This window comes from Haliotis rubra, unplaced genomic scaffold, assembly GCF_003918875.1.
Source record: "Haliotis rubra isolate DU_JTF1 unplaced genomic scaffold, ASM391887v1 Scf616, whole genome shotgun sequence".
NCBI lineage: Eukaryota > Metazoa > Mollusca > Gastropoda > Lepetellida > Haliotidae > Haliotis > Haliotis rubra.
This window is the reverse complement of record NW_025767320.1, coordinates 170,780-188,141: the sequence shown is the minus strand read 5'-3', so window position 1 is coordinate 188,141 and position 17,362 is coordinate 170,780. Positions and strand designations below refer to the sequence as shown.

The window sequence follows — 17,362 nt, the reverse complement described above, 5'->3', positions numbered from 1 at the left end:
TTAACTAATTGTAGGGGTACTGGGCTGTAGGGGTTTTGGGAGACAACCCAACAACGCTGCCCCATGGTCTGACATGAACGCCCAGTGTGTAAACCCGAAGATAGCTGGAGGTTTTCTGTCTTGGTACTGAAATATATGTTAATGTGTTTGCATGGTGTAGTTTAGAATTCACCGAAGTATCATTAACACGACTTCTACGAGTCTGACATGTTGCGTTATTATCTTCCTTTAGTATATGAACGCGTCCATGGTGTAGTGGATAGAGCACCTGCTTGCAGAGAGAAAGTTTGGAGGTTTGATCCAATAGCGTGTTTTCTAAAAACAAGACCAACAACAACAATAAATATGCCACTCAAAGAAACCAACAACAATGCCAAACAAATACCCTTCAAATAAATATATGCATTTTATGTTTCTCAATTTTTCGATTTCATTTTTAAAGTGGTAAAATTTCTTTGGGCCGTCATTTTACACTATTAGACCTCCCTGGGTGACCAGTTTTGTTTACGTAGAAACAATTACAGTAGATAAAGCCAGATACCTGTAGCCCAGCCTTTCACTGTTCATGTATCTACTATATATTGCCCCAAACAACACATATATATATAATGTTAAGCAAGAAAAAGGCTACAACTATAGCCACTGACTTCATGAATAAATTGTTTCAAATGACATTTTCTTTAAAAAAAAATACATCTCGTGTATGTCTTTATAAGACATAAATACGACCCCACGCCACGACAAAAGCTACTACAGCGATCAATTCAAAACCAACTACATGTATATATAAGGACTAAATTGGTCTCTTAAAGCTATACGTATACATGTTGTGAGAGAGGGAGTGAGTGAATTTAGGTTTACACCGCACTCAGCAATATTCCAGCTATATGGCAACGGTCTGTAAATAATCTTATCTGGACCAGACAATCCAGTGATGAACAACATGATCATCGAACTACACAATTGGGAACCAATGACATGTGTCAACCCAGTCAGCGAATCTGACCACCCGATCCCGTAAGTCGCCTTTTACGACAAGCATAGGTTACTGAAGTTCAATTCTAACCTGGATCTTCACGGGTCGTTGTGGATGAGAACTTCTTCAGCCTGTTCTGATCTGATATTCCGGGGTAGATCCAGATGTCGTTGTCGGACAAGGATCTGTACCGAAACTCGCATCATAACAGAATGAAGACCTCGTCATCCACAAAAGTATCTTGCCTATACTGTCACCCACCAACTTCTACATACAGCCTAAACTATTCATGCATGTTGCGGATTTCCCGGGTATGTGTAACGGGAATAAAAAGCGTTTGCATTATCCATCACGAGTACGTAAAGGTCTACGTTCACAATCACGACGTCATATTACTTTGATAGTGTTGAAGCAGCGTTAAACCCACACACATACTAACCATGAAGTTCATATGCTCCCTGCGAACTGTAGTACACGCTGAGGATATGTGTAGAATACCAACTCGAGCGCTTTTGTTCATGGTATGTATACGTCGTGTCTACAGAGGCTTGTTTCTCTCAGTTTAACCTGCTGAAAGTATTACTGCAGATCAACACGACGAGCACAATATCTGTATGTGTGTTATTACATAGAGACGCCTCTCTCTCTGGAAGCAACAATCACAAACATCATCAAAATATTGATAGGCTGAAAACAGTTTCCGAAACACTACAAATCTAAGGTCCAAAATATAACCATAGATAGCCATATGAAATACATTCCCCCGATTTTTAATCATTACTTGTATTGTTCCCCAGTTTTACCCTCATTCAACCATGATGTATCCTGTTTGCCCTGAAGTTATTCTGGCAGTATTGTATGTTGTTGTTGTTGTTGTGGGACACATGCTCTTGTACGTCAGTACGATGCGCGCATATAACGTATTGTAGTTTGCAATTTTGCAAAAAAAAGTTTCAAAATGATTGTGCGATGCATTAAAGTACAAGCTATAATTCCGTATATGCCTACAAGAGAAAAAACAACAACAAAACATTGCAACATTTGAAACATACTCTTCATGTGATGGCAAGAGTTATAGGTATTGGGATTAATGTCGAACATTTAACGCTAGTCATGGACAACCATGCTTATGTCTTGAACTCAAATGTTTACACTTGGGATCCATATGACGATGAGTTGGATCATGGGGAGTTGTTTATTACCGCGTCCTGAGTCACTGGACATTTTGTGTGTCACCGTGACTTGAAGTCATGGGTCAATGTGTGTCACCGTGTCCTGAAGTCATGGGTCAATGTGTGTCACCGTGTCCTGAAGTCATGAGTCAATGTGTGTCACCATGTCCTGAAGTTATGGGTCGTTGAGTGTCGCCGTATATATAGCAATATTTAGCATACGGCGTAAGTCTACATGCATTCAATTATGCTTTCATTTCGAGAGTTCCAGTAAGTTATACAAGACATAATGCATTCCTTTACACCAGGAGGTCATAATTCGTACATGGTAGCTAAAGACGTTCACATGACATTATACAAACATCGATACATATTTACTTGTCATCTGTGCCCCTCGTACATTGCCCGCCTCTGATCCAACATCAAGTCTATCGTCCTTACCATTTCTCAGTAACTGAATAAGTCCTCAATACAGAAAATCGGTATCGTTCAGTCGATAGCGTCAATGTCAGATCTGCATTCGATAGGTCTACACTCCACACACGTTGTTTGCTGCGGGCGTGTTGAACCGCCACAATGTACATTGTGAATGACTGGTGCTTAGAAATGGGGACAATGCGTTTGTGTAAATTTGGCTTTCCTGAATGAGTGGAAACACAGTAGGGATTAATAATGAACGTAAAACCGGAAACTGGATATATCCAACATGGCGGCGTTATGCGACACAATTTCCAAGTCTTTGAGTCGACCCCACATGTTTATGCGTGGCATCTCTTGGATAGCCAATGTCCGTAAGTTGAACCAAAATGTTTATTCCTAGGATCCCATATCCTTGAGTTGAACCCCAGTGTTTATTCCTGGGATCCCATGTCCTTGAGTTGAACCCCAGTGTTTATTCCTGGGATCCCATGTCCTTGTCCTTGAGTTGAACCCCAGTGTTTATTCCTAGGATCCCATATCCTTGAGTTGAACCCCAGGGATCCTCATATATTCTTGAGTTGAATCCAAATCTCGGACGGCCTGTTCCCATTGAACTCTCATATTCATTTCCTCAATCTACACTCCATTTTCAGTAATGGTAGAAGACCTGAGATGTACAGGAACATTACCACATGCATATTAGGTTATAGGTGATGACGCAGGCGATCTTGGTGGATTTTGATAGAAAGATTGTAGACAAATACATAAAACTGACTTCTAATTCGATTAATAAATAAGGAAACACCTGAACGACTTTCGATAATCATTCTACATTCGGAAACGAAGAAAAGAGTAAAAGGTATGGCCACGAGAGAGTTAAATGGGTATATAGCCATGTAATAAGAGAAATGAATGGAATACATGTCTTAACATAGATAGAATGAACATTTTGGTTGGGACAAAACCCTCGACACAGACAGAATGGAAAATCTAGGCTTGGATACAACCTTCGAAACAGACAGAATGATAAATCTAGGCTTGGATAAACCCTCTAAACAGGCAGAATGGTAAAATCTAGGCATGGATAAAACCCTCGACACAGACAGAATGGAAAATCTAGGTTTGGACTGAGCTCTCGACACAGACAGAATGGTAACTCTAGGCTTGGATACAACCTTCGACACAGACAGAAAGGAACCCTTAACACTCTGGCATACATTGGCGCATAACGCCGTATAAGCTTGCATACAAACCACTGATGTATCGAAAAATAATCACAAAGCTCCGCAAACCATAATTGCCGATATCCTTGAACACGTGCTTAATCCAGCATGATTATAGAAGGGTAATCCATCATTCGGGACGTCATTATCTTGCACTGTGAAATGACAGGAAGTACGGCAACCTGGCTGCCATTGCCATCTGGTCGGCAGCCATTAAGATGCAGCCGTTATTTCTCCAGGGTGGTGTGTTGTATGGTACGTATATGGTGGGTATGACTGGTGCGTATATGGTGGGTATGACTGGTGCGTGTATGGTGGGTATGACTGGTGCGTATATGGTGGGTATGACTGGTGTGTATATGGTGGGTATGGCTGGTGCGTATATGGTTGGTGTGTGTATGGTGGGTATGACTGGTGCGTCTATGGGTGGGTATGACTGGTGCGTATATGGTGGGTATGACTGGTATATGCGTATGATGGTGGGTATGACTGGTGTGTATATGGTGGGTATGACTGGTGCGTATATGGTGGGTATGACTGGTGCGTATATGGTGGGTATGACTGGTTGGTGCGTGTATGGTGGGTATGACTGGTGCGTATATGGTGGGTATGACTGGTGTGTATATGGTGGGTATGACTGGTGCGTATATGGTGGGTATGACTGGTGCGTATATGGTGGGTGTCTGGTGCGTATGACTGGTGCGTGTATGGTGGGTATGACTGGTGCGTATATGGTGGGTATGACTGGTGCGTCTAGGGTGGTGTGACTGGTGCTATATGGGGTGCGTATGATGGTGCGTTTATGGTGGGTATATGACTGGTGCGTATATGGTGGGTATGACTGGTGTGTATATGGTGGGTATGACTGGTGCGTATATGGTGGGTATGACTGGTGTGTATATGGTGGGTATGACTGGTGTGTATATGGTGGGTATGACTGGTGCGTATATGGTGGGTATGACTGGTGCGTATATGGTGGGTATGACTGGTGCGTATATGGTGGGTATGACTGGTGCGTATATGGTGGGTATGACTGGTGTGTATATGGTATGGTGGTGCGTATGGTTGGTGCGTATATGGTTGGTGTGTATATGGTGGGTATGACTGGTGCGTATATGGGGTTGGATAGGAGTCGTGGTGTGTGGTTTCTGTGTCGGAGGTGGGGGGGAACTGGGGTAGATCTTTTGGTCTCAAATCAGCGTTTATATATTAACATTTTTCAATGTCTGCTCAATATTATGCTTCTAAATGAATATGAATATAGAACTGTTACATTTTGACACAGGTATGTAAGAAACAGCCATCTTCTTACACTTTTTGGCATTAGTGTTTATTTCAGTAAAATATGGCTTGATGTTTTAGTAGCTTTTAGAACCCATTCATTCCCCTCCCGAAACTCAAGCGGTTTCTTCCTTATAAAGATCCACATCCACATTTAGTCTGTCCCTGAACCACATTATTTTTTCCTTACAGCCTAGCCCTCCATGCAATGTTAAAACATAAAGAAAGCAAGTCTAGATTTCCTCAGGTTCAGCATTTGCCATCTCATACGGGCTCCTTTTCAATATAGATGGGATTATTTGTTTCTATCAAAATTACATATAAATAGCACAAGCGTTAGTCTCCACCCACTCTCTGTACGAGAGATTACGAGGTAACTGTAGTTCATTGGAGAACACAGCGTAGCGTGACATTGACAGGCAGCAGCTAAGCTGTCAACCGTTGTGCTGTCGCTGCCGTGACGTGGTAATTGATACCGCACCGGTGAACAAAACACAGCGGTCTACTTTTCTCTAGGCTTGATCTTCCGCATTGCATGGGAAATGCAGGATGTACTCTGTGCTGTGTGATGGGTGGTCGGCATGAGATATGCGTTCCACTTAACCAGTACCGTTGGATGGTGTGCGCTTTACTGTAGGTTCTCTTCAGCCCGGACAGGTTGGATACTAAGTCTCACTGAACGCCTGCATGGAAACACAAGTCTGTGGATTACCTTTGCAAACCCCTGGGCGGCGCCTAGCATTTGATGAAAGGTATTTTAATGTTGTGGAACAGTCAACGCTATTCGTTGTCAGTTGTGAGACTAAAAAGGACTAATAACTTTACAGATGGAAATGTGTTTTGTGATTTGAATGCCTTGTCATGACTTCTATTTTCCTATGCATCGGGATACAGTTGGATGGACACATATGCATCAGTTGAGTATCTCCACATCTTTGGACAAGGTGTTTCTATTGATGTGTTCACAGGTCACCCTCTGTCACTGACCACCTTGTAGGCATTATATTTTCTGCTGGCGATTCCTGAATGTATTTGAATTATGATCGAAGATAACAGAGTTATATCATATAGAACTGTATGGTTGGTAATTTCGTGTTAACTAATGGCATGGCCCGACTGTTGGGTGACAGTGATATCTAAGTGGAGAACGGTGTATGTTGGGGCTCACAAAGACATCAGCACTTTCAGATAATAACCCGAAGTGGCTTAACTCTTCTGTTGGGATTTCCTGTGACCTAATTTATTTCCCATAGCGGAAGACGAGCTCATTGAAGTTGCTTTTCAGTTGTTTGACTGTACGTTTTGAGTCCAAATATATTTGTTTGGTACCTTCCTTTCGGGGATAAAACATACTCAAATAAATATCCTAGTTACCCCCTAAAATGAGTGAGTGAGTATGGTTTTACGCCGCCTTCAGCAATATTCCAGCAATACCTCGGCGGGGGACAATAAATATGGGCTTCACACATGGCACTCATGTGAGGAATCGAATCTGGTCATTGGCGTGACGAGCGAACGCTTTCACCACAAGGCTACCCCACCGCCCCTGACCTAATATGAAACGATCACTATTTGAGGAAGGCAATTATATATTAAACTTTCCCCAATGTACAGTTTGATTTCAAGATTTCAATTTTGAGATTAACTATTCCTGACGCTCGTTCTCTCGTCCACAACTTCAATGGGTTTGCTGTTATTTTATACAACTCCACTATTTAATGTCTGACCCAGACTCGATTGTGCACAAGCTGTCGTCGGTAGGCAGATGTTGGGTGCCGCCTTAGGCAATAAACAGACAATTAAATATATACATATTGTATGTGTAGAACAGGACATGCCTCGTGAACACCGGTTGCCATCACTTATTTTCAGCGATATGTTCATGTAATTGTCGTCACTTATTCATCTGTCATGTCCAAAGAAACCTGTTTTGGCAGGTAATCGAGACCCAACATGCTTTGGGGTGGACATTTTATTTTTTATAATGTGTGTAATGAGTTAATATTTGATTAACAGATGTCCCCATTTCTATAAACATTATAGTGTTAACCTCTACATGTGACCCCTTCTCTTAGATTTCAGAAATTGCATTAACAACGGCACATGTGTCGTGACAATATCGATCTGGCCAATCTCCGCGTGTCAATCAATCATAGCGACACAGATATTAACTGACATGCCAAAGCTGACATCTGACCCCGTTATCTCACCCAGTAAGCGTGTAGTCCCCCACAGACTTAGGTACGCTAGACTGTTTGAAGTGGACCTGTCGCAGATACGTATCACCTGTTAGCAGGCGACCAGCACGTTTTTGTTTGAGTCACGTGATCTCGGCACTCCATAGAAGTCCTCTGCATATTGGTTTTAATGTCTTTCTCAAGAATGCCATTGCGTAAAATGTTTCAACTTAATGTGTTTAATGGAATGCTTGACGAAACTATTTCTTTCCTTGCGGTTTTATGAATCCATGTCCCTCATTATGTCACTAGGCCTCTGCACTCTTCAAGGTCTTATGCATATGCATTAAACAGAAGTGCATTGATGTTAATCTATTTTCCTTCAAAGGCGTTGCTTACAAATGTGTTTTTAAAGGGAGATTGTACGACTGTTTGTCTCGGTGCAGCTACTTTTGTATCCTGCCTCTCGATGTGTTTTGGCACTCAATGTTGCTTCCTGCTTTTCGATGTGTTTTGGCACTCTATGTTGTTTCCTGCCTTTCGATGTGTTTTGGCACACTATGTTGTTTCCTGCCTTTCGATGTGTTTTGGCACTCTATGTTGTTTCCTGCCTCTCGATGTGTTTTGGCACTCTATGCTGTTTCCTGCCTTTCGATGTATTTTGGCACTCTATGCTGTTTCCTGCCTTTCGATGTGTTTTGGCACTCTATGTTGTTACCTGCCTCTCGATGTGTTTCCGGTACTCTATGTTGTTTCCTGCCTCTCGATGTGTTTCGGCACTCTATGTTGTTTCCTGCCTTTCGATGTATTTTGGCACTCTATGCTGTTTCCTGCCTTTCGATGTATTTTGACCCTCTATGCTGTTTCCTGCTTTTCGATGTGTTTCGGCACTCTATGTTGTTTCCTGCCTTTCGATGTGTTTTGGCACTCTATGTTGTTACCTGCCTCTCGATGTGTTTTGGCACTCTATGTTGTTTCCTGCCTTTCGATGTGTTTTGGCACTCTATGTTGTTTCCTACCTCTCGATGTGTTTTGGCACAGATATGTTGTTTTCCTGCCTGGCGAAGTGTTTCGGCACTCTATATTGTTTCCTGCCTGGCGAAGTGTTTCGACGCTCTACGTTATTTCCTGCCTCTCGATGTGTATCGACGCTCTATGTCGTTTTGCCCCTGATTTGTTTCCTGCCTTTCGATGTATTTTGCACTCTATGTTGTTTCCTGCCTTTCGATGTGTGTTTCCTGCCTCTCGATGTGTTTCGGTACTCTATGTTGTTTCCTGCCTTTCGATGTGTTTCGGCACTCTATGTTGTTTCCTGCCTTTCGATGTGTTTTGGCGCTCTATGCTGTTTCCTGCCTTTCGATGTATTTTGGCACTCTATGTTGTTTCCTGCCTTTCGATGTGTTTTGGCACTCTATGTTGTTACCTGCCTTTCGATCGATGTGTTTTTTGGCACACTATGTTGTTTCCTACCTCTCGATGTGTTTTGGCACACTATGTTGTTTCCTACCTCTCGATGTGTTTTGGCACACTATGTTGTTTCCTGCCTGGCGAAGTGTTTCGGCACTCTATATTGTTTCCTGCCTGGCGAAGTGTTTCGACGCTCTACGTTATTTCCTGCCTCTCGATGTGTATCGACGCTCTATGTTGTTTCCTGCCTCTCGATGTGTTTCGGCGCTCTATGTTGTTTCCTGCATCTCGATGTGTTTCGGCACACTATGTTGTTTCCTGCCTTTCGATGTGTTTTGGCGCTCTATGTTGTTTCCTACCTTTCGATGTGTATCGGCACTCTATGTTGTTTTTGCCTCTCCATGTGTTTCAGCATAAACTATATAAAACGTCTGTCTTTATGAACAACATTTTCTGTTATCATAAGAACCGAGGAATGATTATGTCCATTTAGAAATTGGAACCAACAAGATAAACGGCTGACATACATGAGGGTATTTTTCAATTCTCAATCCTGGGTACACCTATGCTGACTTCTGGCCTTGGCCCCGTTTCACAAAGCGATCGTAGCGCTACGACTGTCGTAAGTCTAGATCATCTTAGCGGTACGATCGCTTTTTGAAACGGGACCCTTGTGTCTTTGTTGCTGTTACGGGTATCTGCTGGGTGCATATAACTTACTTGATCTCAGAAACCATTATAAGGGGATAGTGAGTTGGTAAGTGGGTAAGTGCCTATTATGCTATGTCTCCTTCAGCAATAATACAGTAAAGCCAACACACAGAAATGATCTCCACACAGTGTACCCATGTGGGAAATCAAACCTGAATCTCTGGTGGGACGAGCGAGCACTTTCCCAACTGAACTAGCTCACCTCATGTATCTAAGTTTCACATTTATATATAATGTATACCATATATAAAGTTATGTCTTTTCATATGTAAGAAATCTACAAAATAATCACGCAGCACGAATTCCCAAGCGTTTCAACTTTATCTTCAGGAAGTGATTATAGTTAAAGATAGTAGATAGAAGCGACAAAACCCTTTCCGCACCCATAAGAAATCTCTGCTATAAGCAAACTGTGGCGTAACTTTATAATGACGTTATTTATAACAACAGTTTTGGGAGAAAATGCATTTTTTTTTAAAACCGAAGCTTAATTCAATGAGTATAATTTTGTAACTTCCCAGTGGAGCTCAGTATGTATTTGTGCACTGAAACAATACTGTATTTACGTCAAACATTGTTGTTACTATGATGTCAAAGACATGATGACGTCACAAACATAATGTTTCTGTCACCTATGACTACGTTTACGTCTCCTTCTATTGTCGCTAACTGTGACGTCATACGTATGATGACGACATAGATACTACGGTTATGCGAGGTCTATGGCCCGAAGAGCTGTTGAGCGGCGAAAGATCGATCGTGTTACATAAAGGAGTTTTGACAAGCACGAATATCGGGACTCGATCGTAATATATTTACAGGGGAAATGTATTTCTATAAAACATATGCGCCCTGCAATATTTATATCCGCTTTTCTTAATTCCAGGTCCCATTGAGATGCAACCTTAGTGACACGCCCACTCGGAGCCGGAACTAGCATGCCCCCACGAGGTCGACAACGGAAGCGGGACATCAAGACACCTCCATCCCGGCAGGCGGAACATCGCAGGATCAACGACATTATACATGAAGTGAACTATGGTATACGGAAGTTCAACAGAGAGCACTTTGAGGGAAAGTCCGTCGACTATCACGCATGCTCAGAATGCATGGACAAATTACTCGAGGAATGGGAGATGGACAAGGATTCTCTCTCAACGTGGAAGGAGTTTGTAGACATCACCAACACAAAGACCATTGACAAGAAAACCAAGAGGAGTCAACAGTTTAAAACCCTACTCCATTTATGTCACCGTGCTAGAGATTTCGAGCTAATGGTTCCGGTCATGCGCAATAAGCTCGTTTCCTGTGTGAATGACCATATGTACAAGTACTGCCTCAGCTTCCAGGAAGATTCAAGGCCCCATGAGGTCACACCTATAAAAGACTATGAGGCGGCTATAGCGTCGCACAAGGTGGAGATTGATGAGAAGTTGAACGCTGTCAACCACAGCATATTGCGGTATGGAGAACTGAAGAGTCCGTTTTACAAGTTCGTGTTTGAGGGCCAGGAACATGGGACGCTGATGGAGGACATCACCGCCACGTTCAGTGAGATCTCTGAGATGCTGAAAAAGTGGGTGCAAGATGATGCTTCATACCCTGAAAAACTCAATCAAGAAATTCAGTTTAATAATTCTTATAAGGAAAAGATGCAAAATGACATTACTACTCTGCATGACAAAGAAATCGCACAATTCTCAGCAAATTGATAAAATGCAACGGTCCAGGGTTAAATTGGAAAAGAGTATAACATTTATAAACAGGAGAAAATTAAGACAAAACGACGGCTGGAGACAGTTGAGTTAAAGATCGAGAGACTTGGTAAAGAAAGGGCAGCGAGTAGTGAAAAACTGGAAGAGCAGAAAGGAAAAACGCGGGCAAAAACTCTCCTCGTGAGAAAAGTGACATTGACCGACAGATTGACAAATGTCAACATGACCTTGAACTTTTTCGATGAACGTGAACGACCAATGAAACGCCAGAGAAGTAGACTGAAAAAAGAGCATAAAGAGGTGTCAGACAGGACATATGAGTTAAAGGTGGAGGTTGTTACCCTGAGACACAAACAGTTCGAGTTGAGGTGAGTTGAACATGCTAACACCATTAACAGATGAAGCAGTAATACTCACGTAGGGCTTGGGGTTGCATAAGGTGAGGTGAGGTGAGGTGAGGTGAGATGAGGGTGAGGTGAGGTGAGGTGAGGTGAGGATGATGTGATGTGATGTGGGCGAGGCGAGGTGAGGTGAGGTGAGATGAGGGCGAGGCGAGGGATGTGATGTGATGTGAGGTGAGGTGAGGTGAGGGGTGAGGTGAGGTGAGATGAGGCGAGGCGAGGTGATGTGATATGATGTGATGTGAGATGAGGCGAGGTGAGGTGAAGTGAGGTGAGGTGAGGTGAGGTGATGTGATGTGATGTGATGTGATGTGAGGTGAGGTGAGGTGATGTGAGGTGATGTGAGGTGAGTCGAGGTGAGGTGAGGTGAGGTGAGGTGAGGTGAGGTGAGGTGAGGTGAGGTGAGGTGAGGTGAGGTGAGGCGAGGCGAGAGATGTGATGTGAGATGAGGCGAGGTGAGGTGAGGTGAGATGGAGGCGAGGCGAGGTGAGGTGATGTGATGTGATGTGATGTGATGTGATGTGAGATGAGGCGAGGTGAGGTGAGGTGAGGTGAGGTGAGGTGAGGTGAGTTGAGTTGATGTGATGTGAGGGCGAGGTGAGGCGAGGTAAGGCGAGGTGAGGTGAGATAGGGTATAACGTCGCGCTAAGAATCTTGCCCTTACACAACAACATATGTGCGCTGTTGCGAGCACTAGTGCTAGTCCAGTGAGATGTCCTGACTGCGAGCCAACCTGTCCTTGTTCTTTTCCCTTTAATGCCGTGCGCCAGACAGAGTAACAAAAAATACCATCTTTTAACCTGCTTTGGTGTGACGAGGTCAGGGATCGAACCACAGACTTTCCTCTCGGCGATGGAGGCTGTGCGTGGGAGGTACAGAGCATTCCCCTTTGCCACCGTTTCATGGCGTGCAGTTTGTAGTCAGTAAGGAGGAATATTTTTATCAAAATGTTTGTTAAACCGCGAATGCCATGATTTTCAAGAATCTATATCCCTGCACCTCCCAGGTATCAGACATAGACGATAGTGAATCCCTAACAAGGTCAGACTTTGACAAGATACGAAACAGACCATGATGCCTGGTCTACAGGGGCGTGTCACGCTTAGAAACAGCCCATGATGCCTGGTCCACAGGGGCGTGTCACGCTTAGAAACAGCCCATGATGCCTGGTCCACAGGGGCGTGTCACGCTTAGAAACAACCCATGATCCCTGGTCACGATGGCATGCAATCAACTGTATTAGTCAAACTGAGCTCCCCGTCCAATGTTCCATCTCTTTCGACCATGAGTAGGGTCATTGGAACCCGGCTTCATGAGCTTAAGTAGACGTCGTCATCTTCTGACTTGCATGTTGTTGATGAGAACTTCTGTTGCATGTTGTCAAAAGGTAATGATGGGTGCCCATTTAAACTTTGAGGTATGTTTGAATTAGGATTTGAAAATAAAAGGGATGTAAAACTAAAGTCTTTGAGATGGGAAACCTGGATCTCGATCCACTAAACGGTCGTAGCACTACGACATTCGTAAGCCTGTGGTAAACTGTAGAGTTACGACGGGTCGTAAGTTACGAACGCTTTGTGATCGGGACCCTGAATACTTGTCAGACTTAATGATCAGGGTCCCGATTCACAAAGCATTCGTAACGTTACGACCTATCGTGACTCTATAGTTGAACATAGACTTACGACTGTCGTAGCGCTACGAACGCTTTGTAGATCGGGACCCAGACGCGTGAAAGATCCCTTAAAGTATTAGCCCTGGAATTCTTTTTGTTACAGGAAGGATATGGATAACATTGATATTGAAATCAGCTCAATTCAGGAGAGGATTGCCAGCATAGATCAAAAGACTGACGTCATCAGGAAGATCAGAGACATGAAGCTGTTACCTACGTACCTGAGAAAACGTCACTTGGAGAAGAGGAACGAACCTCTGGTTGAAGGTGAGAAGTCTCTTATACATGCAGGTATAGTATAGATACCAGGTGGGGGCGAGAGCTGTGAGATATTTCAAGCCACATTAGCTAACACTTCAGTAGATCGATGATCTTTAAGTTTGTAACGGTCTGATATTTAGGGTCTCGATCCACAAAGCATTCGTAGCGCTATGACATTCGTAAGCCAATGATAAACTATAGAGTTACGACATGGTCGTCACGTTACGAACGCTTTGTGATCGGGAACCTGAATATTTGTCAAACTTATGATCAGGGTCCCGATTCACAAAGCATTCGTAGCGTTACGACATTCGTAAGTCTATGTTCAACTATAGAGTTAAGATAGGTCGTAACGTTACGAATGCTTTGTGATCGGGACCCTGAATACTTGTCAAACTTAATAATCTGGGTCCCGATTCACAAAGCATTCGTAACGTTACGACCTATCTTAACTGTATAGTTGAACATAGACTTACGAATGTCGTAGCGCAACGAACGCTTTGTAGACCGGGACCCAGACGCGTGAAAGATCCCTTAAAGTACTGTAACATTTCTGTATACTGACAATTACATTGTAAAGTGGGTATATATTAGGCAGCATAAACTTTACTAAACGCTTCAAACATAACGTTTAGCTCGATCACAAAGAAACTTTTGGCTCTATCACAAAGAAACGTTTGGCTCGACCACAATGAAACGTTTAATACTTTACTAGAAAAGATGACTGTTGTCTTTCACCATCAACTTATATACATGTTGCCAGATAAACTTCAAGATGCCTGTCAGTATGTGGCGCATTCAATCGGAGATGACTGGAAGCGGTTGTACGATCGTCTGCCCTTCATACCGTCACGTGACGGGAGCAGACGACAGCGTGACGTGGAGATCATGGACCTGATTGCCGCCAAACGTGACAGAACCACTGAGGAGCAGGCACGACAAAGTCTGGAGAAATGGCGCTGGTTCAACAGACAGGGAGACGTAGGGCAGTTAATAAAAACTCTCAGGAAGATGCACAAGGTGGACATTGCAAGAAAACTGGAGAACAAATTCATGATTGAGAATGTGTACGGTTAGACAATGGAGCTATATTGTAATACAGTCGTGTTATAGTTTTATCGCCAGTGAGAAAGAAAATTCGCAAGCTCATGATTAAGGCAAGATAGACGGTGACATCCCTAAATGAATGGAAAACGCGTGTGAAAGGTATATCACCTTTGACTGAGAGATCATTTTCTTACATATGCATGTCGGGAACGACACAATTAGTGACAGGTTCATGTGTGTGTTTTGACACGCATCAGTAGACAACGAGTCTAGAAGGAGCAGATCGACAAGAGTCTATCGACAAGTTTATCCATTAAGTATTATACGTTTCTTTAGAGTCTGGTATCCTGTTTCTCAGAAACGGAAAATGGATTTGTCACTGGCGTATTATCCTTAATCGTCTGTTTGACAGCTTAGAATTTTGAAATATTTTTTGTAGCATAATCGTACTTAAAGAGATAACAACACGAGCTGATGTGCAGACTTGCGTCCTTCATTCGTGGCAGGATCCGCTGAATGAAGGTTGGAATATCAGATTCGACATGACTATCTTCCTTAGAGTACTCATGGGTTTCACGAAGGTGATACACGTGAACGACATGAGGTAATCTGACATTTCCCCTCATATAAATTTTGAACTCAATGAAATCGTAATCAGAGCAGAAAAACCTGTTAGAAAATAGTGTGTGTATACTCTCCACAGTGCATCGATCACACCACCAGGCGTATATCAGACGCTGCCCGACTTGGGCTTTTAGAAAATACTCTGTAAATATGCTTGTAGAGGAACCCTGGTTGTGTTGGCGTGCAGTGAATGATAGATGAGACCAGACTTTGCGGTACACGTTCATGACTGTTTGACTAAATGGCAAATTACCATTGGCTATTGACCAGATAGTGTAGGAAACGTAAAATACCTACTGAAACGATCTGAGTGAGTGAGTGAGTTGGAGTTTACGCCGCTTTTAGCAATATTCCAGCAATATCACGGCGGGGGACACCAGAAATGGGCTTCACATATTGTACCCAGAAACGACCTGAGAAACCAACTGACTGTTTATACACTTCCTTTACGAATGTGAGTAAATGTTAGTAACGGTTAATGTTTCCATATAGTTCGCGTAGTGGGATTATAGTCAGTGTTACTCGATTCAAGATACAGTCATTCACAGTATATTTATAGTCACTGTATGATAAGCCACATAGCATCTACAAAGCGAACCTGTGATATTTCCATATGTTGGAAGAACACATTATTAACATGAGACGTTTATTGTTTCTGTCGGTTATTGCCAAATATGTGATATTGAAATAAATCAATGAGTGTTTTTTCCCAAGTGTTTTTATTAACCATACTGGGGCGCCTTCAACAACTGAACCAATTATGCCATCATCATCCATATTTACTTTCCATATTCTAGGACAATATACGATTGCCGTTGTTAAGCAAATGACGACGCCATACATTTTGGAACACGTATACGCAGACCTGCTACAAACATGTGTCGTTGTTCTATATTCAGTTATCAGTTATTTAATGCAAGGGATTCACATTATGAAGCGACAAATCTAAAACATCTGTTTTCCCGCCTAAGCGGGCATCTCATTGTCTCATAAATTGTAACTATGTAATGCGAATGACGAATTGCTTGTTTTTGAATTTGGTGCTATGACATTTTCTGTTTGTAAATGATAATGTAATGAATATACTAACAGGCAAAAGAAACGACACCGAGTCAAAATCACTGATATTCCAAAACGACAAACCACCATTGTGAAAAAGGACAGTGAATTTAAATAACAGGTGTATAGGCAACATGCACTCAGTCATTTTATTGGAGTAGCAACAATAGCTCGTCCATTGAGTCACTGTATAAATGAAAGAATGAAGTGTCCAGTATCACAGATGTTAACAAAACAACACACGTGGTCAGTATCTGGTATATCCAAAGCAATCCCTAACTCTACGACGTGCTAACAACGTCAGACGCCGTATACCTCAGGCAGGGATTCTTCGCTATTCCTCTTGTTGGGATTGGACAAGGTGACGTCGGTTTCCAGGAACAGCGGCTCTAGCACGAATCTGACGATCAAAATAGTCCCACAAGCGTTCAATTGGTGACATGTCAGGTGACCTGCAGGGCCAATGAAGCACAACGTTGTTCCTCTGTGGCAAATCCATGACAGTACGTGCTGTATGAGGACGGGCGAACGCCTTAACCACTAGGCTACCCCACCGCCCCCTTTGTTGCTTGAAGTATCATCCATCAATACCCCTGCCTCGCCATATCGGTTACACAGTCGAGACAGGGCCAGGCACTGCCCATTCACACCCACTAACATATGGCCATGCTATATTGGTTCCATAAAAAGAGAGGTGACTAACGCTTATTTGGTTGACACATGTCATCGATTCCCAATTGCGCAGATCGAAGCTCATGCTGTTGATCACTGGATTGTCTGGTCCAGACTCGATTATTTACAGACCTCCGCCATATAGCTGGAATATTGCTGAGTGCGGCGTAAAACCAAACTCATTCACTCGCTCACTACTACAACTACTACTACTACTACTACTACTACTGCTACTACTACTACTGCTACGAGGTCTAGCCAATTGAGGCACCCGTGAAGAGCAACCTCCTCGTGGTGGGTGCTGGGTAACGCTAAGCGCGCTTCGACCCCCCGTTGTGGATCCGGGGGTATATTTGGTCCACCAACCTGTTGGCCGTGGGTTGCGCCCCTGTGTCGGTGGAGGACGGGAGTCTGGTGGTTGAGGGCACTGGTTCCAGGAACAGCGTTCCTTTGCCCAACACACCACTTCGCCCCTTACTTCACCTAGACGGGTGGTTGAATGGGCCCGGTTCAACCAATCGGCTGGTCATGCCAAGCCCTG

The 17,362-nt window shown here is 43.2% G+C and overlaps 1 protein-coding gene across 1 annotated transcript; it reads left to right on the top strand.

Annotated features, from left to right (window-relative positions):
* Positions 1 to 10,056: 10,056 nt before the first annotated feature.
* Positions 10,057 to 15,798, top strand: LOC124256069. The gene is given in 4 exon segments (XM_046690001.1): positions 10,057 to 10,122; positions 10,254 to 11,450; positions 13,262 to 13,425; positions 14,183 to 15,798. Coding segments are annotated over 3 exon segments (1,623 nt in total). The 5' UTR covers positions 10,057 to 10,122; positions 10,254 to 10,305; the 3' UTR covers positions 14,497 to 15,798.
* Positions 15,799 to 17,362: the final 1,564 nt, after the last annotated feature.